Source organism: Phalaenopsis equestris, unplaced genomic scaffold, assembly GCF_001263595.1.
Source record: "Phalaenopsis equestris unplaced genomic scaffold, ASM126359v1 Scaffold000171, whole genome shotgun sequence".
Lineage (NCBI taxonomy): Eukaryota > Viridiplantae > Streptophyta > Magnoliopsida > Asparagales > Orchidaceae > Phalaenopsis > Phalaenopsis equestris.
Genome location: NW_018164613.1, coordinates 170,472 through 195,417, shown reverse-complemented (window position 1 = coordinate 195,417; position 24,946 = coordinate 170,472). Strand labels below are relative to the sequence as shown.

At 33.3% G+C, this 24,946-nt stretch overlaps 1 protein-coding gene across 1 annotated transcript; it reads right to left on the bottom strand.

Moving 5' to 3' along the window:
- Positions 1-2,476: 2,476 nt before the first annotated feature.
- On the bottom strand, positions 2,477-23,276 carry LOC110022139 (lanC-like protein GCL2). Its single transcript, XM_020720947.1, has 6 exons — positions 23,057-23,276; positions 22,782-22,960; positions 22,599-22,710; positions 4,195-4,311; positions 3,779-4,093; positions 2,477-3,477 (listed from the first exon to the last, which is right to left on the bottom strand). The coding sequence occupies exons 1-6, from the start codon at positions 23,207-23,209 to the stop codon at positions 3,139-3,141; spliced, it is 1,215 nt and encodes a 404-aa protein (XP_020576606.1). The 5' UTR covers positions 23,210-23,276; the 3' UTR covers positions 2,477-3,138.
- Between the last annotated feature and the right edge of the window lie 1,670 nt (positions 23,277-24,946).

The following is a 24,946-nucleotide window of genomic DNA, read 5'->3' as shown; positions in this document are numbered from 1 at the left end:
TAGCTGGGAAGCCATGAGGATTGCAGTTAGCAGTTCTGCGGGAAAATCTAAACTGAAATATGATGATATTGGTGATTTGATTTTAGCTGAGGAGGTACGCAGGAAAGATTCTGGCGAGACCTCAAGTTTAAGTTCGGCACTGATTGTTTATTCCAAAGGGAGATTGCAGGACAGGAACTCAAACAGAAGAAGATCAAAATCAAAGTCTGGTCAGCATGCAACTTGCTGGAATTGTGGTAAGACTGACCACATAAAAAATGAACTGCATGAATCCTAAGAAGAAGGAGAATGATGGTATTAATGTTGTAACTAAAAAAATACATGATGCTATTGCTGGAGGTTCACAGTTCTGTTGATGATTGGATACTGGATTCAAGGGTTTCCTTCCATACATCTTCCTACCGGGAGTTAATGCGGAACTATGTTGCAGACAACTTTGGAAAGATATATCCGGCTGATGGAAAAGCTCTGAACGTGGTGGGAATGGGAGACGTTGATACTGCACTCTCTAACAATAGCAAATGGACTTTGCAAATGGTGAGATACATTCTTGAATTGAAGTAAAATCTCATTTCTATTGAGCGACTAAATGAGGGTGGTCATTTAGTGGTGCTCTCAGATAGTACCTGAAAGCTTACTAAATGAGCATTAGTACTGGCATGGGGTAAGAAAACTGACACACTATATATGACTACAGGTTTACTCAAACGTGGACACATGAGTCAGATGTGCATTATGGGGAAGCAGAAGAATGTCAATTTCCTAAAAAGTTGCAAAGCGTCAAAGGCAGGAAAACCGAATCTTGTACGGACAGATGGTGGAGAACTACAGAGTTATGAAGAAATCTTGCAGGATAAAAGTTCGAGCAAGTGGGAGCTTGCAGAACTTCCACCAGGGAAGAAGGAATTGCATAACAAGTGGGTATACTGGGTGAACACGGCGCTTGATGGTAGTAAGAGGTACAAAGCTGGACTTGTTGAAAAATGCCTTCAGCTGAGGCAGGATATTGCTCATGATGTGGAAGTAGATACATAAGTAACCAAGGAAAGAGCTTGGAGGTACGAGACTATGTTGATACTGATATGTCAAATAAGGGTGTTACTCTTGAAAAGCTGAAATTGTGCTCGACTTCAGCTGGTCTTCTAGCATGAAGACCGGGGTTTTGAGTTGCAAGGGTGGAGGATATCACATTTGAAGAAAGGACAACACAGTCAGTGGATGATGCAGTTAGTGTTTCAGTCTCCAAATGGGAGAATTGTTGAGTTTAGTGGAGTCAATTCAACTGTCCCTATTAGCAATTTAATTAATTGCTAATTAATCTCCTTCCAGATTTAATCTTCTGCTTCCTCTTCCCAGCTCTCGCCATCTTCTTCATGTGAAACCGTGTTTCCGCGTTAAGGCTCCTGCATTACCTCTCCTGTAACTTAAATAGTTTTGTTTGTTTATTATAAAAGCCAACCTAACTCTTTGTTGCTAATTACTCCCTTGCTAATCTCTCACCATCTCCTCGGCAGAAGAGTGCAAGGGAAAAAAGAAAGAGAAGGCTGTTTCTTTGTTTTTCCTTTTGGTTTGCTGGATTTTGTTAAACTAATCTTCAGACATGGCTCAAGAGAGGTCAAAAGAGTATAGAGGAGAGAGGAAGAAGTAGAGAGAAAGAGTATTTTTTATATGCAATTTCTCAAACTAGTAAAATCATCTGCAGCACCGTGGACGTAGGCAATTTGCCGAACCACGTAAATATGTGTGTTCCCTGTGGTTTTCTCTTTGCGATCTTTCTCGATCCAGTTTTCACTTTATTACCGTCGTTTTTTTTTTACAACAATTGAAACCAATGCAAACATCCACAAATCTCTTTGCCCACCAGCATTAGTTACATCAACACATGCAATGATACATTCAAGTGAATGCATATCATTCTCATTAATATTATACTAAACATGTTATCCTCTTGATTCCTGTCCTAAGAAGAGAATGATCAAATAACATTTAATACGAGTTCTTGAAGATAACTCCCAACACATTTCAAATTTCTACAACAAAATCTTTTCTTGATGATTCATCTCTATCATATTATGTCAATTCCTACATGCATAAGGTAGAACATTATTTGTAAAATAAAATATATATGAATAAACTTATTTTCACTGAATCAAAACTTATAATTTTTAGAGAAAAAATGTTAAACAAATACATACGAGGAAAGGCTGAGGTAGCTTTAATGACAGACCAGATTGGATGGTAGAAATGTCCATCCGATAATCGAAATTAAGAGAGTAAATGTCTAGATTCAACATATGTTAAAAGTAGAAGTAAACCTTACAAAAAACCTTGACATGTTACAAAAAAAATAATCTTAATTTGTAAGAATTAAATGAAAATATTTGGACAATGGACTAAAAATAATTCATTTAGCCAACCCCACAATTTATGGTATTTCGTATAAATTTCTTCTTTTATTGTGCTAAATATTAGTACAAAATTAAGATGATCATCTCACCGAAATGTCGCTTGTTTTCTTGTATGAAATACTTGTTCTAAGAGATGGCCTTCCTATCAAAATTAAAATACCATACTGTGATTCTTAATACGTCATAAGACGTCAGACAATGAACCCGGCTATTCATTTGGTCATGCATTACTTACAAAAAATTAATGAACTAAGTAATTGACCAAATATCCAATTAACTCATTGATGGTCCTACTGATATGAGAAAAATATTTATGTACGAAATACGCACGCACGCCTACGTGCGCATATCGGGAGGTATTGGATGGTTTGTCAATGTTATTGGGGTTAATAACCCCAATAACTTAACAAAACTTCTGAATGAAAACAACAAATATGAGCGCGGAACTGCAAAATGTATTAGTAGTTTATTGAGGGGTTATTGAAAGATTACACCTCAATAAACTCTCCATAACTCCCAATAAATGATATATTAGAAGGTTATTTTGTCAAATATGCACGCAGAACTGCATGCATATTTCGTACGTAAATAGTGCTCCTGATTTTTTTTTTTTCCTTTTTTTTAGTTTTTTTATACCAAGGAAATGGACAAAGTGTTATTATTATACTCGATCAAATTAAGTTTAAAGCAACTCGCGAAGCTCGACTCTATAGGCAACCCGAGGAGAGCTTCAAAGCTCATAAGCAGGAAACCTTGATTCATTAGGGCTCGTCATGTCCAGAAATAGGTAGGCCATCCCGCCCTTACCTTCAAACAGAGAAAAGGGATGATCACCGCCATGCATCTCACCTTTAGCCACCAGCTGGTATGCTCCGTCAAGTAGAAAGCAGGCAAATGCTTTGGCACGGTACAGGTACTCAGCTTTGCCTGTCAGCCTATACAACGACAGGAACACATAGGCGTTGCCACTTATTCCATGGCAGATCCCAACTCTCCTCAGAAGCCCTCGATTCCAGACCACCTCCGCCGCATCCACCGCCGCTCGTAAGAATTGCTCGTCGCCGAACACCTGCAGCCATTGTTCAATGTCACAAAGGATGGTGAGTACGAGCACTTGCCGTTGATGAACAATGGAGACAAGCAATTGTGGAACCAGAACTTAAATATAAGCATGGCCAGTATTTAAGTTTAAAACCTTCATATTAAAAAAAAATACATTTAATAGTAAATTATTATTAAATAATTAAATTTAAGGAACAATTTTTAGTTTATTATATGATATTAAATAATTTAATGAAAATTTAGAGGTGCAGAGTGTCTCCCCCAACCACCCTCTGGTTCCACCAATGAAAGACAAAGATAGCAATCACCTGAGCAGCTTTTACAAGGGTGAGGGCGATTCCGGGGGCGCCGTGGCACCAATGAACAAGTCTATCAGTGTCAGAGTTCTCGCTCGAGGGATAGTTTCCGCTAGGAAAACGGTTCTTGATCATGTAAAAAAGAGTGCCTTTAACATATTCTCTCTCTTCAGGATTCAGTTCCATGTCCATCAGAACATGCATGATTCCTGCTAAGCCATGAGCTGCTCCCCAATATTTCTTGCCATGCCATTCATACATTAGAGGACAGCTTCCATTGTTGGATAACTGCCTTCCTTCTCTAATCACTTCCTTTACTACTGAATCCTAAGGAGTAGTCAGTGACAGTGTGTCAACGCGAAATTTTGTTGTTAGCCGATGGGTAAGTAAAGGCAGCAGAAAAAAGAGGAGATGAGAGCATTACTCACTGTAAAGGTGGAAGGGATTGTCCCCTCTCCAATGTGCTTGTTAAGGAAAGAACATGCCCAAAGGTATCCGGCTCTTCCATACAGAAGCTCATTAGGGACACCAGCAGGCAATGTAATCTGTTTACAGGAGAAATGTTGAAAGGGTTGAAAAAAAAAAAGAAGATTTTTCAAACTTAAGGTGAAATTCTGAGTAAAACTAATAGCAAATTCTGAGTAATAGCTTATATAAATGAAACCGCAATGACTCAGAATTGGTATCCACGATTTTTTTTTTTTGGATTTCGAAAATTCACAGAAGCTGATGTTAAAATACTGATTAAATATTGATTTTTTGGTGCAACTGGCGTTGTACGAGATTTACAAAATATTGCATGGAATCTAACTACTACACTATTTCTATATAAGCAAATTTTCATGTCCATGAGTGGCTGATTTGAAATGTTGGTATTACACAATATAATAGGAAAAATGAGGACGATGACCTGGTTTTCTTCTGTGCATGGATAAACCATTTCATGGTTTTTGGTCTAAAGCTAGTTGGGTAGGTTTTTCTTAGACTTATTATATAGCCATTCGTCCCCTTGTTTTATATTGCATTAAGAAAAAAAAATTACAGATTTTCCTCTTGAGTTCAGCCGCTAAAGAAGGGCTCTTGATCTCTCCTATTGCAGACCGTGGCAAAGCGGTTGGGAGAATTAGTTAGTGGGGGTTTATCTTGGTCGGTTGCGCCATAATTTTGTTGGGGAAGGGTACATAATTTAAAAGCTCTTGCAAACTCAAGATGAGAATTTGATGCAAAATGAATTTTAGAGCTAGTTCATATTTAGGATTTTAAATTTATGTATATCGGACCTTTTTTTCATGTGATTGTCACACTTAATTAGCCCTATGTAATTACCCTTATGTTCTGAGTCATCAGAAATTTTTACATTTTGGACCTTAAGTTTCAAACCTATTCATGCCATTGACGAGCCATTAGGTTTGCTAGTCATGTATGTGCATAAGCTAGCCTAGCTCTCTTCTTCAGATTTTATTTTAACCATAATTGATCAATTAAGCCTCCATCTAATCATTTGACCACTTCATCACCTTCAACCACCATCTCTCTCACTCTCTCCCTCTCTCTCTCTCACTCTCTCTAAATTTAAAAAAAAAAATACATTGTTTACCTTGGAACACCTTTCCTTTATTATTGTCCTTCGAAAAACAAATAAAATCACTTGGAAATCAACCCAAACCCTTCAAACTTCCCAAGAACTCTTCAAATTGATGTCATCAAGAATTCGCCCTCCTTCCCTATGCATGGCCAACCACCCCTTTGTCCTTGCACCTCTTGAGCTAGCTCTCGGACAAGCCTATAAATATTGATCTCATTCTCTTTGAAGTTCATGCATTGCTGAATACAACTGACTTTATTCTACACTTCTTCGAATGCTTCACCACAAGAGAATGAAGAAAATCATTACAACAAAGGACCATTAGTGGAAGTAATCTTCAGCTATTCCTCGCTCCACTTGCGTGTAAATGTTAACTCTCCTGCAAGTTGGATCCTTTTCTAAGCTTAAAATAAGTTTAAGAGGTCTAATTTCGTTTAACTCAACTTACATTAAAAAATTAAAATTTAACCTCGCCACTGTCCAAACTCGCACTAGGAGTCAACCAAATGTAAACTTTCAATAGTTTTTAGAAAGGTGATTTAGCTGAACCATTAGTATATTTCACTTATGCATTAGCAGTTAGTTTGCATTCATCCTACAATAAATAGTTTGCATTTGTCCTAATATCATTTTTAACATCCAAGCACTTTTTTTTGGAAAATAATTATTCCTACATGTTATATAGCATCATCATATCTTTGCATTTTATAAAAGTGCTAAACGACTTTTGATGTAGTCAAAACCTTCTGGGTGTGATATTAACTTCTTATTTAGCCACTTTAAAAATGTTAAGTCTATCTAGCTTCATTTGATATCCAGAAATTTCTCAAAGATTGTTCTTATTGTTAGCATTTGCATATTATTTTATTATAGAAATTAAGAAAAAATCTGTAGATCTTCACTTAATTATGTTCTTTACTTATTCATCAAAATTTCCTATAAAAAAAATTGCAAATTGTAGTAGAGTAATTACATACATCATGCACAATCTTTTCTGTCACTATATTATTGCATAGCTTACAACTCTCAATATTTCAAACTATTTCATTATAAGTCGAAATCTTACATAGAGTTGATATTTTGTCAATTTCTGCCATTTAGGCCACTTAACACCTCAAAACCCAACAGCAAATAATTATCCCTCCCTCCCTTTTAAACTATATCATTTCAAGTCGAGATCTTACATAAAAGCAGTTGATTCTCTCTCTCTCTCTCTCTCTCTCTCTCTCTCTTTCTCTCTATCAATCTATATATATATATAGGCCAACCCATAGCAGACAACCATATCATATCTTAATAACTTCTTAAGGTGGCTATTCCTATCATTATGAAGGTTATTTAAAGCTTTAAAGAATATTCCAAGCTCTTATTACAAGTCAAAACCCATGATCATGACGAAGCTGGCTAGCTCTATACTTCACGACTTCTGAGACTATCATCCTAGAGATTGAAAAGACTACAATTGATGTTTCTAATCCAATAGATGGGTTGAACATCATTACTCATATAATGATTATCGATTTAAGGAATGATGCAATAGACTTCAGGAGCAAACAAAAAACCTCATCCTCATACACCAACAAGCAAGCATATCATGAGTTTAGGCCAAGTTTTACAGAAAAAAAAATTGAGTCGACCCTACTTCCTGAATTTAGTTATGAATTCATTGATCCATTGCAATTCTTATTAATGGTAAAGAAGCTAAAGAACAACAAACTAATATAGAGAATGATGTGAAATTTTGTTTAATAATCTTAGGGATGGATAAACATAGTGACAGAAGCATCTGTATAAGTTGTTTAATAAGAACTAACCACTCATAAGCCTCCTAGGTTTTCTACTGAAACTTAATAGTATTGTGCCTTGAATATATTCTTTAAAGAGCTCCATTGACCTAGATTAATGGTAAAGAAGCTAAAGAACAACAAACTAATATAGAGAATGATGTGAAATTTTGTTTAATAATCTTAGGGATGGATAAACATAGTGACAGAAGCATCTGTATAAGTTGTTTAATAAGAACTAACCACTCATAAGCCTCCTAGGTTTTCTACTGAAACTTAATAGTATTGTGCCTTGAATATATTCTTTAAAGAGCTCCATTGACCTAGATTAATGGTAAAGAAGCTAAAGAACAACAAACTAATATAGAGAATGATGTGAAATTTTGTTTAATAATCTTAGGGATGGATAAACATAGTGACAGAAGCATCTTTATAAGTTGTTTAATAAGAACTAACCACTCATAAGCCTCCTAGGTTTTCTACTGAAACTTAATAATATTGTGCCTTGACTATATTCTTTAAAGAGCTCCATTGACTTGGAACCATTCCAAATATTTAGCCATTGAGCGTTTGAGCAAAATAATGGCCATATCTACTCAATAGATGTATTGTGCATGTTGAATTAGCCTGCTAATGAGTCACCCCTAACTTAACTTTGCACAAGCAAACGCAAGTACATTTGTTGAATAAGTAAAATAATGTATTTGAGTGTAGGATCATTTCCATGATGATTCGTTCTGATTATTGAAAATGAAATTAAGCAATAGCTCAAAACCATAATTTCTATCCAAAATTAGAATTTTTTAAAAGAAAATTTTCAGGTTTCTAAAATGTCAAAAATTCCAAATATGTGAAATTCTTTTGAATTTGTAATTTATAACATCAAAATTTAGGGATATTAATTTCATTTAAAAAATTATCCTTAATCCAAAATAAAAATAGCTTAAAGCCTCTGTCGATATTAAAAACGCTAATTTATAAAATCCTTAGTGTGATATGTCTATGCAATTAGTTTATTTTACAATTTTTTTTTTTCATTTTCCTAAGTGATTGCTATCATTTAAAAGTAATATGACTATTCTTTCACACCCTAGTTATGAATCTTCCTTATATAAATTAAGACATTGTCGATATCATTAACTTATACTAAATATTAAACAAGAGTGTGACCATCACTAATAATAAATGAAATAAGAAGAATCACAAATAAATAAAGGATTGCAACGTGCTATGAAAATAAATCCAAATAAATTACTTATAAATCACAAATTCAAAGGAAAATACAATTAACATGGCATGTTTTTACAATCAAACCACAAGTAACTCTTCACTTCACTCGAATTGTGACAGTCACAAGAGAATTCAACAAAAATGAAAATAAAATAATAAAAGATTTAGGATTTAGCAAATTGTAGACTGGAGTCGCACCTCTAATTCTCCTTATCCTCTTTCTTGCCTCTTCTTTGCTTCACTAAGCCAAGTGACGCTCCATTTCCTTAGACACACTAACACACTCACAATACAATATTTAATATGACATACACCACTCCACTAAACTCCTCTCCATTTTTTTAAAGTCATTTCCCGCTCCTAGCTGTCATTCACCATTTGTAATTTTAATTTAAAAGTGCATAACTGTTCTTGGTCAGTTTGTGGTGTTGTGGTGCTCTGGGTACACAGTTGTGAAGCTGGGAAAACACTACAGTGCTCAAGGTATTGCACTGCGGTATTACGTTTTCTATCTTTTGCCTACTTGCTCTGGCATCGATAGCGGCGCGGAGCTCCATTCCAGTGTTGCAGCGCTGGATACTTGGCTCTCCAAGATCTCAAGAATCTTGTTATTGAGAAAATCCAACATGGCACCTAGGCACTAGACATCACACTGCGAGGTTGCATAAATTTCACCAAATCCTTTTGAAAACTTCTCTGAGAGCTTTCTTGCACAAAAACATACAATAATGCTATATATAAAAAATAATGAAATAAAGAAGAGATTTGAGGCATATTTTTATGTGTTTTTCTCACGCAATATCCATGTACTTGATGTTGAGGCTCTCCATATCTCTCATGTTGAGGCTCTTCTTATCTTAATATCTCATATCTTATAAACATCTTTTCTTTATTATTTTTCTTTGGAAAACACATGAAATCCCTTGGAAATCAACCTAAACCCTTCAAAATTCCCAAAAACTATTCAAAACTCAAATCATCATAATTCTCCTTCTTCACATGCATAAGCACCCTCTTACCCTTCCTGCTCTTGAGCTACCTCTTGTATAAGTATATAAATATTGATACCATTCTCAAGTAAGTATCATGCATTGTTGTATGAAATATTCTCTTTGAGTGTCATAGTCTTCTTCTTCTTGTGTAATTTCCATCTCAAGATGAACGACTCACAAAGAACAACTTTCAAGAACGAAAAAAGAATATCACGACAAAGGATTATTTATGAAGATTGACTTCCGTTATTCCTTGATCAGCCTATGAAAGTATTTAACTTCCCAATAAATTAGATCTTTGTCCAAACTTTTAATTTCCCTTTAACAACAAAAGTATCAGTCTTAATAAGTCAATTTTAATATGATTACGTACTAAAAATTCAATCTCACTACCCAAACCATACTAGGAATCAACAAGATTTTAGCTTTTCATACTTATTAAAGTGTAACTTAGTGCAAAATGAGTGTCTTTTATGTCACAAAAATTTTTTATATCAAATTCACAAAAAATTCTTAGGAAAATTATCTGATTTCTCAAATATTTCCCTTAGATGGTGAATTATCAAAGATTCTATTTGAATTGGGGGAGTGAGATTTTCGATGAACACAAGACTCCATGGTTAATTGTAACAAGGGGTGTAGGTAGGTCAAACTGGCTCGCAAGTCTACTCAAACTGGACTCGTTAACGAGCTCGCTAGTCAAGCTTATAACTGAGCTCGTATAATACACGAGCACAAATTTGAGTTTCATGCGACTCAACTCGTTAACTCGTCGAGCTACTCGATTAAATAACGGTAAGTGATTCGCGAAGCCCTAAAATAAGGCTTCGAACAATCGGGCAATCCCGCAGGCCGCAGCCCTCAGCTCTCCCCACTCCCAAAGAAATGTGCAAGTACTCGTTATTATATTTTTATGAAAGTTTTTTTTTGCCTTATTTATAATGTTTTGGTAGATTTACATGCCTGTCACTCAATTCCTATGTATTTACATATCTAGAACCTAAAAATCATTTTTTACATATATATTTCACCTTACCTTTGCATGAAAATGTGACTTTTGAACAAGTTGAACGAGTGGTATTTTTGATGTCATATGAAAGATTTGGGTGGCATAAATGTAAAAAGTAAAGCTTGGGTGCTAGATATGTAAATGCATGGAAATTGGGTGGTATGCATGTAATGTTTTTTTATCTATATAACTTTTTTTGAGGTTATCATGAAATTTTTGTGAAAAAAAAATTTATTTATTTTTAATCAATTGCAATATAAATGTACAACTCTTTTCAATTGCTTGATTTAAACCAACATTAAAACTTTCAAGTGAAATCGAGCTTATAAAACGAGTCAAGCTCAACTTTACGAGCCTAATATATTTTCCTCGATTCGAGCCCGAGCTCGAAATTTGATTTCGAGTCGAGCGCAAGCTCGAGTTTGAGCTAGATTTACATTAAACGAGTTAAGCTCATTTGACCCCAAATTCGAGCTCGACTCGACTCGTTTACACCCCTAATGGCAACTTAGGCAATGCCTGAGAGCGTTCTTGTTTGAGCACAACATTATACTTCAGTATGCTCCGGATCGGCGGTTAAATTTGAGTTCATATATGAAATATTAAGATAAAGATAAGAAGCCAAGTCAAATAAAACACCTATGATTTGTCATCTAGAGTCAACTTTATGAACTCATTTTACAAATGTGAGAACTAAAGAATCATGTCGTCTAGGAAATCTAATTAACAGTTATAAGTTATCTTTTCTCAAATATCTTCAGCAACTAAAGGTAATTTTATCAAGCATTTGCCCTCTTAAAATGAGAGATTGAAATTCATAGTTAAATAATATCAGCCCCAATGGCATTGGTAACACTATCAGTGATTCATAAGACTTTTATGTGAGCACTAAAATTTTGTAGCATGTTGGACTTAATCAATTCACATTGAGATTAGCTCAGAGGCACGAAGTATGATATGGCCAAAGTTCAATGATTCTAACCTAGATCGTAAATATAACTTGGAAAGGTAGGTAACCTAAAGATATTGGGTGGAATAATTTGAATTTGCAGATATTCTCTAAGGATGTGATCCATATCAAGCATCAGAACACTCTCAAAGCCAAACTACTAAGGTTAATGTCATATGCTAGAGGGCAATTTGATGTATCCATAAAGTGCCTCAAGTAATTAATCAAAAGTTGCTGAGCTCTGGCTTGGAACAAATTTAACAAAAATGAAAGTCATTAGCATAAGGGTTTATAGACTGGTCAGTCTGACTTGTGAGAATTTGGCTCACTAAGTAGAAAGCAACTTGCATCTTTTGGGAAGGTAAATCAATGGAAAGGTAAATCAATGGAATTGATGAAATGAGCATGCATATGATAGAGAGATAAGCTTGTGTAATTTATATGAGCTTGTCTCATGAAAGATTAAAAAAATCATACTTGGCACCTATAAATTTTGTAGAGACAATCTGTAAGACTTGAATTTCATATATTTAGTATAACATAGGCTTGAATACTGGAAGAGATTTGATTATTTATTGCTTACTTCTTAACATTGGGTAGAGAAAATAGACAATTTAGGGGTTGTTTTGTAGTACTATTTGAGCAGGATTTAAGTCGCATTTAACCTTAACCCCACCAAACATTAAAAATAACAAACTTCAAATCACACAGAATTTTAAATCCCATTTCTCTTCCATTTTGCCTCAAATTCCGAATTTAATAAACCCTGTTGGAAGGCAAATTTATGAGATACAGACAAAGTGAATTGTGTGAATAGGGGCGGGAGGAAAAGTGAAGGTTAACTTCACAAAATTTTGTTTCTTTTCCTCGATTGTTTCGGGTAGTAGTGAAGCGAAATGGGGAGAAAGCACGACCCGTTGTTGCCTTCCCAGCTAGCTCTAATCGTGATTATCTGCAAAGGCTACGAACAGAAGGGGGAAGGGGGAAGGTCGCAGGAGGAGGGTTGGGAAGAGGAAGCAGAAGGTAGCAGGCCGGGTGATTCTTAAGTTAATTTAAGTTAATTTTGACTAATTTATTTGATTATTAATTAATATGTTGTTTAGGTAATTATACCTTAATTAATTTAGTTAATATTGATACAAGCTTGATAAATAAGTAATTCATGATTAAAAAAGAAAATTAAAATAATGAATATTGTTTGATTAGTTTAGTAAAATTCTAATTAATGATTGACTAGCTCAGTAAATAACTAATCAACAATTAGTTAATGAATATTAAAATAATTATTGATGATTAATTAGTTTAATCATTTTAATAGTGACTAATTATATGTAAATAGTTAATTAATCATTAATGTAATTAGAAAAAAATAAAAATTAAATTAACTAAATTATTCTCAATGATTGCACCATCAATATATAATTTTATATTCATATTTGAACTAATAAACTTCCGTGCTGAAATAAGTTGTTGAACAATTTCACAAGATATAATTGGATTTAATTAGGGGTGTAAACGAGTCGAACATGAGCGAGCTGAGCTCCAGTTCGTGTTCAACTCATTTAAAAATGTTCATGTTCGTGTTCCATTTGTTTGAATTAGGCTTGAATTGCGCTCAATAATTAAGCTTATAAATTAGACAAATTTGAGTGAGCTCACAATTTCTTTTTATTTTATTTATATTCTACTCAAGTGGAGAAGCATGACTTGAGAAAACACCTTCATATTCAACACAATTTTATTTCAATTTGGCCCATCTTTAATTTGAGCTAAATTCAAGGCTTGGGCACTACTTTTAGAACTCCAGAATAACTTTCTCCTCCACTTCATTCTATATTTAAACAACAATGGGATAACCACTTTTTTGTAAATATGTGATGTGGGACAAAAAAATAGAGAGGCAGAGAGGAGGGTACGCGGATGGAGTGAGCAGCAAGCCAAGCATCCAATAACTTTTCTTTTTTAAATGGCTAGGGCACTTACGTATTTTCATAACCCCTAAATCAAGAATGTGCTCTATTTTAAGCTCATTTACATAGATACCACCCAAATCCTATTTATTTACAAATCTTAACACCATAACTTAATTTTTCTTACAATTATTACCACTCAAATAAATTTTAAAAATAATAAAATTTAATATTTTTAATACATATATTATAAAAATGATATAAATAAATACTATTATTTTATTATTTTGAGCCAAAACAAGCCGAACATGAACAAACAACCATTTGTTCGTGTTCGGCTCGTTTATAAATCGAGCTCAAAAAATTTGCTCGTGTTCAATTTGTTTGCTTAGCGAACAAACCGAACACGAGTTATTTAACGAGCCGAACATGAGTTGTCCGCGAACTACGAGCTTTTTTGATAGCCTTAGATTTAATAGCTTTGATGCCAAACAATTTTTCAGGATTTAACTAACCAATATTTACTAAATCTGAATTTATAAGAACTACTAAGTTAAATCCTACATGAAGCCAAATAGCCTATCAGGGTAGGGTCCGATAAGGATTTGGGCTGAAGAGGATTAGGAATTAGGTGAAATGACTCTAATATTAGATGGCTTATCAAGAATTGTAACACTAAAGTTGTAGAGGAGCCCTATTATAAGACTTATAGCCTTGTCATACGGACAAGATGACTCGAGATCAATTACCTTCGACTAAATAAGATCACTCTTTGTGTATGTGGGACAAACGTAAATTGGGGCTAACTTAGCAACAACCTGACTTTCAAACTTAGACTTACATATGAGAGTCTAGAAATGTGATTAACATTAAATTTCAAATTCTTGCTTGGAATAAAGAGAAGTCCATTTGTAACCAATAATCCTAGGTTTGCGAGAAGCATGGTTCAGATCGTATAATTATAACATTAAAATAGCTACACAAATAGGTCTTACAATCTTGTCCCATAAACAAAATGACCCAAAATTTTAGGACTTAGAACCTCAAATTGAGAAAAGCCTAAATGGATCTTATTAATCAATTGATTGAACTTAATTAGTTGAGTTGACTAAATCTAATAAAGTTTGGTTTGATCATGCAATATGCACATATTGTCAGTCAAATGAGTTGATGATGACTTATAAAGGAGTCGCGCTTTAAGACACATTAAAGATTTCATACTGAGAGGCCTTTGCCAAATGTAATAATTTTGATATAATTTTCAAATACCAATGGTCCTTTAATATTTTGGACGGCTAGTAAGTTTACGTTAGTAATCCAGAGATTCCACAATCCTTTATGGTTAAAAAGAGATGGGTCTTCCTAAACTTCAGGATTTTTGGAAACTTTTAAAATTTTAATAGAATTTATGAAAAACTGCTTAATTTTACATACATTACAAATGTGATAGTATGAACCCCAAGATAACAGATCAAATCAATGGTCATAATGATCCATAATGCTCAACTTTTATTTATAGATACAACACTACATTTTTATTCACTTTATAAGAGTCCATGTTATTTTCAAATAATTTTTGAATTTATAGAGAAATCTATCACTTAATTTATATATGAAAATACAAAAAATTTATATTTTTGACACAAATTAATTTAAGGGAATTACTTTTTGATTTTTCTAATTTTTTGTAATTATGTTTTATATTTTCTTTCATTCTTAAGTTATTAATTTTTTATCTGTTTAAGGTTGGTTAAATTGTTTAAATCATGAATTCCTTATTTCACCCTTTACAAACTAAGATGATTGCATCACAATTATCCACTTGATCTTCTATGGCTAGGATTTGTTGGCTAATTGTAGACGATTATCACTGAGATATTATCGACTAATCATGTGGTTGATGTGGTGTGCTATAATTATACCATCTTCATACTAGGACCCGTCCATGTGTGGCTTTAGAGTAATAAGTGTACAAAACAATAACATATTCCCAATTCGATAGTTAGAACTCTATCACAAAAATACTTAGAAGTTAAATACTAACCTTATGTGCCTATTTCACACATAACTTAATTAAAGCAAAGGATCCATATTGAATGGCAACATTAACCACTAATAAAGGTGTCCCTCTCAAGTCCTTTTGCAAGCTCTCGACAAACACCTAGCCAAAGAATGTCATTTCACTTTAGAACACTTTCCATTCAGCCCAACATATAAAGCTTGTCCACTCTCAAAATTTAGCACTTTTTCCTCGTAGCCTATATCCTCTTGAATTTCTTCTCAATCTTCTTTCTAAATATTACTCATATTTGTTTTCAATTTGGTATATGCTATTCATCTTGGATTGTTCTCCATAAAAGCCAAGCATCACCCTCAATATTTACCACCATTTGTCTTTCGTGAAAACCGCATCAATTACTCTTCTCATAAGCATAGTCCCTAATACTTCAAGATTTTCTCTACATGCTTTTTCCACTTCAACACTTGCCCATCATCCACATTTTTTTTAGCTATTCTCTATAAACCTCCTCTATTGTAAGAACACCCACTCAAAATCCTACCACTACTACTACTACTTCTTCTTCTTCTTCTTATTCTTCTTCTTCTTCTTCTTATTCTTCTTCTTCTTCTTTCTTCTTCTTCTTCTTCTTCTTCTTCTTCTTCTATTTCTTCTTCTTCAATACTTCAAGATCTTCTCTACATGCTTTTTCCACTTCAACACTTGCCCATCATCCAGATTTTTTTTAGCTATTCTCTATAAACCTCCTTTATTGTTCTACTTCTTCTTCTTCTTCTTCTTCTTCTTCTCTTCTTCTTCTTCTTCTTCTTCCTACTACATCTCCTGCTCTAGCTTATGAAGAATAAAACCTCTCTTAAAGGCATACATCAAGTTCTTCCAAGAACTAGATTGCCTCCCAAAGCATATTCTCTTCATTTATAACATCAAGTAATTATCATTTAATACTACAAAGTTTTTATCTGGCTACAACATGCAAAGGCTTTAATTGTTAAGCCACTATAAAACTTGATGTCTCTATGTGAAGAATTATTTATCTCCCCTCCCAACTCAACACAAACACAACTAAAAATTGTTTTGTGCGAAAATCAATTTTTAATTAGGTTCCTGCTCTTCTCTCTAAAATTGAATAGTGGCTTTTCTCTATCATGATCTTTTTCGTGTAGCGCAAAATTTTAGAAAAATCCATTTCACACTACCTTGCTAACAACTCTTTAATACCTTGCTAAAATGCCTAAAAAAAGAATATCAAAGCATGTGATCATGCTTAAGAACTTCTGAAAATCATTTATAAAAATCACGAGAAAAATCTCATCATTAGTGAACTTGTCATAATGAATGTATGAGTACGTGAACTCATTGCTCTTTAAGAACTTGAGGATGATTATCTGCGAGCAAGTAAGCGGAGGAAGACTACCAAGAAGACCAATAGAGATGTGTACCCAAGCTCATAAACATTGGGATCCTTCTTCTAGTTGTAATGTAAAAGAGAAAGAAAGTAGGACTAGTGACACTCCAACAGTGCAACACTTCAAATAGGAATCATACTAGAAACCTCTTAAGGACTTCAATTTCTTAATCTTTGAATTCTTTAAAATGGCAATTAATTGGGGTATAAATAGCCTTCGGACCTTTGAAAGTTGTTATTACTTAGAATAGATTGTTAAGATGGTCCACAAGTCAACCATGAATAAGCCACTAACGACTTCAACCTTCGATGAGTGCAAACCACATAATTGAGCTTGATATGAGGACTACAAGTTTGGTCCAAGTTTGTTCTTCCATTGGTGAATTTGTTTAATATAATAAAGTGAATATCGAGATTAATTTTTGTTTGAATCATTTGATTGTATTCATTTACAACTCAAGTCCAATCGGGGAAACTAATTTGTAGCTAAATCAAGTAGACTTACAATTAGACTTGGCTAATCAACTGAGGTTAGGTAGAGTAGGTCTGACTATAAGCAATTTCTTAAATTATTAAATTTCATCTTCTTTTGGAGTCTTTGAGCTTATGATTGATTTCTAATTGGATTGAGTTTTGGTTGGTATAGTTGCACCCTAAGGATTGACTTGGTTCGATTTGTCTTTAAAAATCTAGATCAAGCTAGGGCCCCATCATAATTAGTGAAGTTGAAGGTCCAATGACCTTGAGTTAAGTCCATCTAGGCTAGGTCTGTCAAATCATATGTTACATTGGGTTGACTTGTGCTAGTAGAATCCATGAGGTTGCCTAAGGTCTACTGTGAGCTACATTAGCATTTGTCAAACCAAATTATGGTTCCTATGTTAAACTTCGATTAACTATAATTAACTAAAGCTAGCCTGAATTGACAACAAAGTGTTGTTAACTAAGTTAACAAATAATTAGGCCTTTGACAAGCAGTCCCCACAGCCCCAACTCAAGCTTAATTAAACATTGGTTAACTCAAAGGGTATCAACCCAAATGAACATGGAGATCCATTTAGAACAAATAATCTATTAGTAGCCAACCTAGGCCTCACATGATAGTGATGCCATGCACAAAACAATTTAGGGTTAGGCATACACATCAATGCTAAGCTATTTTATTAGACCTCTCGTAGATCACCGAGGGAAGATAAATCATTAGTATTGCACATCAGACAAACTGATTTGACTAACACTCAGAGAAAGAGGGGTCCACTTATATGTTTGTGGGTTAAATACAACTATCCATAGTTTGCTTTGAGCTAATAGGGGATGCATATTTGAGTTATCCAATGGTTAAATCTTCATAGATTCTTTAAGCTTATTTAGGACTTCTTTTGAGTCCACCAATACAAAATAAAAAATAAAAAATAAAAAAATAAACCAAGAATTGCCCAACCTCTTTTCAAAGGTAAGGAACCTATGACCTCAGCGACTACAAGTCAATTGTAAGAAAGAGGCAAAGGAGACTGATCTGATAGTGTTGCACCAACATGACTTACTAGAATTTATGGTTGACAACTACTTGGTGGCTAATGGTCTAGGTAAGTAACTCTTACAACAAAAGGATTGTAAAAACATGATTGGTGAGTGGCTCAACATTTAGAGGATGATTTTGATTAATTGTATATTGATGCCCACAACAATGAAAATATTTGGTAAAAAAATATGAAGTATTTTGAGCTCCTTCTTTGTGAATGCTTTTAACGTACAAAAGTTTGGTAAAGATGGTGAATGTCCCTTTATTTATACACAATTTTTAGCTTCTTTCAATTGATCAAAATCACTCTCCTCCCTCGTATGCATAGACTGAATTAGCAAAATCAAATACAAACTTGATATCTTTCTATGTGTTTAGCATCTTTTATTTTACTTGGAATGGTCATCATATTTCTCTCACAATTGATACTTTCATATAAAAGTTTGTGTTTCTTCAAACAAGTGATATCAAAGCAAGTTTAATAAAGAATATAATGTCCATAAAGTTTAAAACTGAGAAATTTGATAATTGAAAGAGTTTTAAGGTTTAGAAAATCGAGACAAAATGTTTTTTGTCTAATAAGAACTTTTAAGGACACCCATACAATATGTTAATATGCTTGAGGTCAAGAGTTAAGAAGCCAATGCAGAATAAAAAAATTGAATCAGTTATCATTTGTATTTGGTGAATGAGGGTTTGTAGAAAATAATTTTGGAAGGCTAGTGCTCATAATGGAGTCTTTGTACAAAAATTCTTGAATAAACTTTACTATAAGCAATGAGTATTTTTGATTTTCATGAAAGAGGCTATGTCAATAAAATCACATTTGACTCCATTATTTAAGATTTGAGAAAAAAATGTAATTCTTGAAGATGAAAATCAGTTGCTATTGTGCTCTTTACCTCCATCATGCAAGTTTTTATGGCATTAATTTGAATGATAAAAATATTTTAATTAGCTTATTAGAAGATGTCAAAAATTTATTTTCTAAAAATATAATTTTCAAAGCTTAACAAGACTGAAGAAGAAAAATTAATTGAATGATCAATAATTAAAGGGAGATGTTTTGAGAAGATGTCTACCTCTAATAATGATAAAAGCCTAACACAAGTTCAATGGCGTTCCTTACTTCTGCTATAAAAAAATGATACATAAACGTTATTTGAAAAGGAAGGATGATCAAGGAAATAAAACTACGAGGACAAATCAGCATATGCTAACGCTGCTGCTGATTGATATGAATTTAATATAAGTGATACTCTTTAGTGAGTAATAAAATATAAATAGATGCAAAAAAGGAGGATTATAGACATAAGATGTCAATATCATATGCTTCCGAATCATAAGAAATTATTTCTACTTATGGTTCAAGTTCATTGGGTTATGCCTGCTAGAAAAGCAAATCAATGTTCAATGCCATTGATTTTGGCATGATGAAGTTAAGAATGAATGGGATATTGTATGGAGCTAGGTGTACATCATAGCTTAAGAGAACTCTCATATCTTTGAGTGCTCTTAATCATGCAAGGTACAATTCACTAAAGAAGTTGAAGTTACTACGGTTTGCAAAGGTACATCAACCTTTATAAAGGAGAATCAACTGAAGCTATTTTAGTTTTTTTCTGCATTTATGTTAGAGCATTATGATTTGAGGAAGCAAAGGAAAAAAAAGATTAACTACTTGATTGCAAGTTGGGTTCCAACACAAAAAAAGCACGCATTAAAAGAGATTTTTGAAGATAATTAGGCAAATTGATCTCATGTTATATAGCTTGGTCTAATGTCAGGTCATATCACTGTAGCATTTAAGTGAAAAGATAATTAAGTTAAAGGTACCAAAAATCAATGGCAGCTCCACTTTTAATATCAATGGATTCAATTTGGTTAGCAGTAGATTTAATTTAAAATTCCTTGCTCAAGCCCAAGATTCATTGGTATTGAGATTACGGGATGTTTAGTCCTTTGAGGATATCCAAATTTATATGCCATAATATTGAACCAAGGGGAGGAAGCTAAGACAGATGGATAAAAAAAGACACTTTTAGAGATACAGCTTTCTGTGATGAGTGAGATCTTGGTAGACGAATTAGAGGAAAGAACTGAAGAGGATTTATGATTTAAATTCAAGTCTTTGTACATGAAAAAAAGCTTCTCCAATAACTTATATCAAAAGTACAATTTTACACTGCTTCATATATAGGAAAGTCACAAACTAAATCACATCTTAATGAATTTAATTTCATTTTCTAAGTTTGGGGAGTATTAATGTGACAAATGACCATGAAAATCAAGTTTTTAAGCTATTGTATTCTTTACCACCATCTTATAAATATTTTTGGGACACCATATTGCATAGGAAAGATACAATGAACATATAAAATATCAAGAATTCACTTCTTATTAAAGTTGTTAATCTTAAGCTTGAGAATTTAGAAAAAGAAAAGCTAATATAAGGAAGATTTGTTAGAGGATAATGTTTTAAAAAATGAGTGGTTTTACCAAGAAAATTTAAAACTTTTTAGAATTCATCGAAACCTATTGTGCTTAACTAAATTTTGATGGACTTTGAGTAGTTACTATATTTAGGTCTTTTGGGGTTACATGCAATCCATGAGGCATATAAAATTCAATAAACATTGTGAAAGGAAATAAATTTTATATTTTCAAGATTTTTATGTTATATATTGAATTTATATTCCTTGAGTTCAGTGTAGGTCCTAATGACTACATCAAGGCGAGTCTCATTGCATCAGCATGAAGCCTCTATTATTTGGTGATTTATATCCTTGCTCTTAATTTTAATTTGTTCAACAACAACAAGATCTCTTGAATCTTTCCCTTGAAACTAGCTAGAATCCTAAAATTGAGGTGATATCAAAATAACAATTAATGTTTAGGCGAGTTAGAGCCGAATGATGCAAGCATCTTGATGACATGTATTATTGAATTCTAAAAATTAACATTAGGTAATAACTATGTTTAAAAAAAATGATAATAACTATGGTTTTGAACTATAAACTTATATCACGAGAATGCTATCTTTCTAGGAAAATTAGACTATCACGTTGGATATAGATAGGCCAACAATGCCAATGAAATTTAAACACATAAATGACCTAGATTAGGTGGGAGCACTAAGAGGAGAAAATTGATGATTTCAAAGTGTGAGGTACAATTAATCAAAGAGATTTTGGGCTACCTCTCTATAAATATTTGAGTGTACTCAGGTTTGGTAAGGGTGGATGAGTGCCCTCTATACATCATTTGTGACTCCATGCCTTCTGTGAATCCATTTTTCTCTTCTCTACAATGGAAAAACTTGTTTTTGCCAAATCATATAAATTATGTTGTTCATCTATGAACCTTGGTCTCTTTCAAGATCACTTTGTAGTTATCATAACCTCTATTGGTTGTTGGTTCTGCATAAAAATAGGGTATTTTTTTCCTAACATCAAAATTGGTCCAAGTCTCCAACATTCATTTTAAGGAAGGACATATTTTCTATTATTTTCTTTCACCTAAATCGTTATTAATACATTCTTCAGTCATTTTAACAGCTCTAAAATCAAGTTTACTCAAACATCATCATTTTAAGGCCACCATAACGCTTCTGGAGTTAGGTTTGGTTGAAATTGTTTATCAAGTTTACTGAAACAACATTTTTCTAAGGCCACCATAACTATTCTGAAGTTAGGTATGGTTGAGATTGTTAATGACTAAATTGGTAATCTATCAATGATGTTGCAATTAACAAAAGAAAAAAATACAACATCACGAAAATATAATTCATGATCATCAAACTATATTATAAAAATAAAAAGGCATATCCAATGCACAAGTCTCCTCCAAATAATGATCTGAGTAGTAGTGTGAAAATGGAACAATGATTCACCTCACACACTTTGGCTATTCTAGTTTTACTAGTTTCAATAGAGAGAATGTAATAAGAACTCAAAGAAATTTACACATTATGCGTAACATACTTAAAATGAAGTTTTCTGCTTTTGATTTATTAAAAACGAATATATAATATGTTACTTGAGAAACTACCTTAAGCAGCATATCACCGAGACAATTCAATGAAATAGAACAGTTGAAAGAATTGAATGACACTGGTCAACAGTAATAATCTAGAATTTAAGCCATGGTTTTCTGCAAACATAGTCCCAGTTAACCGAAAAAATAAATGCTCCATTACCATGCCGGTTCAGATTGGAACAATAATATATTGGAGCTTATTATATAAAAACACAAGGAAGGTATACAAATTGCATTTCAACGGGTGAATTTCCAGCAAAAACAAAACAGATTTTTCACAAGATGTAGTATCAAGCAACTCACTCAAGAAGCATCCCTAGACACAATGCAAGCCAAGGAGATAAAACTCGGGATTCCCTTCAAACTGGAGACAATTTAAGCAGCATACCTCTTTAAATGACCTTAAATAATAGTCAAGCAGCTTTCCATCCCCTAATTGCTTTGCCACTAACGCACCAAGAGCACAAACTCCTGCCCTCCCACATATAAAAGTCACATACCTGCTCCAAAACCAATATCAGCATAGAAAACAAAATAGGGAGCAGAGATCAATAGGAATATCGTTGGTTACCGCGAACGACGGGAAGCAGAGTCACAAGCCTTAAGGACATCACGGCACAGGTTGAGATCACTGTGATTTTTAGTCACCTGATACTTCTTGAACAGCAAGAACGCCGTTCCGAGGGCTCCAGTGTACAGAGTAGGGTCCTTCGCGTGGCTTTCGTAACGAATACCAGTCTCCTTCACCACCTGAGAGAAAAATAAAAAGGAATGAATCGAATAGAGTACTTTGTTCGTAAGATATTTGCAGAAATGCACCAAATATGTTAGAAGAGAAGCATAAACCGAATCGCTAAGTTCAAGTGCGGCACGCAGAAGTCGCTCGGCGGTCTTCTGGTAGGGAATGGAGAGAAGCTTGTGAAGAGTGGAATCGCTGACGGTGATCTCTGTCTCGTCGACGAAGTCGGGCATATCGTTTGCGAAGAAGCGGTCCGCCATTCTCGCAGACAGCAGAGCTCTCTCTCTCTCTCTCTTCGATGGAAAGGCACGAGATTCAATTACTCTCATCTTTTTTTAATACGAAGAGTGGAATAAAATAAGTATTATTTTTTTCCCAAAGGTCTTTGAAGGTCTTGATATTTATTCTTTAGATAATATTAAGTTGAGGTATAAAACAAAAATTATTTAGAGGCATCCCAATTCTTAACTTTTTTTTAGCCAAGTGAAATATGGATAATTATGATACAATTTGGAGTAAAATATTATATCTAAAATTTCTACTTCTTGAAAAAATCTTATCAAAGTGATTTTTAAGAATAGAAGATATCTTATTTTTCAAGTTAATGTAAGAACAATCTTTTTTTCTTTTTTTTAATCCTTGGATTGAAGGATCTTCTTTATTTGAGCTAAATGGTACTTCAATTGTTGATTGGTTTTTGTTTAATAAATTTATCAAAATTAAAAATTTCCTCATTGATAGTTGTTGATTTTCTTCGCGAATGAAATATTTACACTTATTGTTTTCTTCTTATTCAGAGCATTCATATTATTAATGATTGTGTTAGTTGTTTTTAGAAAGGAAAATATTATTATAGCAATAAAATGTTTATCCTCTTTTTATGAAACTTTATCTATTAGTGATTTAAACAGATTGTTGGATATAAAAACTATTTTATCAATTTGGTTGTCTTATTGGAGAATTTTTAATACTTGTCTTAAAACTAAGGATGTCTTAACTTAGTGGTATTAATGTCAGACTTAATTGTTACTTATGTTAATGGTTTAGAAATTCATAATCATTTATTTTTTTAGTGTTTTTTTCTTCTCATATTCATTGATATATTCTATTCCTTTTTGGAGATTTATTTATTGCTAATAGTAATTTTTTTCAAGTTTTTTATCATGCTGACAGTATTGGTTGTAAAAATTAAAAAAGATTCTACCATTTAGCTATTCAATATATTGCTTATGAAATTTGGTCTAAAATGAATAATAGAATCTTTAATAAATATAATACCTCTGATGAGAATATTTCTCTTTGGAAAATAAGGTACAAAAGCAAAAAATGAAAATTAAGTATGATATTACAACTTTATTAAAAGTTTGTTGACCTCACTTTTGGTTGAGGTCTAGAAACTTCTTTAGTAGCCTAGGTCTAGCCATAGGACTTTCCTATTGACTAGTCTTAGAAAACTAGAAAATGTACCCTCACCATTAGAAATTCAAAACTCTTCTCTTTACTCAACTTGAAATTCCACATATTGACCTTAACCTCTAGCATTTAGTGGGTAAGATCATTATGGGGGAAGTTCAAGAAGAGTTTCTATAGGGCTATTTAGCCTTAGGATTGACCCTGGGTGTTGACTTGAAACTAGGGTACACCATATCTTCACAATACATTATTCTATGACTCATTTAGAATGGATATCTATCCAATTCTATTTGAAATACCCAACTTGGCCTTTTGCCCCGAGGCACCTCCAAATTACCTAACTGCCCTTGGGACCCAAATTTGGCCAAAATTCCCAAATTTTGCCAAAATACCCAAAATTGATCAAAACACATTTCAAACACCTTGAATACATCCAAATTTGTCAAAACTGACAAAAATGGCCAAATTACCAAAATGCCCCTCCATGGCCTAAAAATCTAAAAATTTCAAAAATTCCCAATAAATCCCAATAAATCCAAAATATTCCCAATTTCATTTTGTCCAACTACACCATGGTCCAATTT

What these genes read in the sequence shown, in the direction of transcription:
- LOC110022139 (XM_020720947.1), bottom strand. Translation starts at nt 23,209, where the DNA reads ATGGCGGACCGCTTCTTCGCAAACGATATGCCCGACTTCGTCGACGAG. An exon ending in CACTTGAACTTAGCGATTCG is followed by an intron (nt 22,961 to 23,056) that starts GTTTATGCTTCT and finishes TTTTTCTCTCAG; the next exon opens with GTGGTGAAGGAGACTGGTAT. An exon ending in TCTGCTTCCCGTCGTTCGCG is followed by an intron (nt 22,711 to 22,781) that starts GTAACCAACGAT and finishes GTTTTGGAGCAG; the next exon opens with GTATGTGACTTTTATATGTG.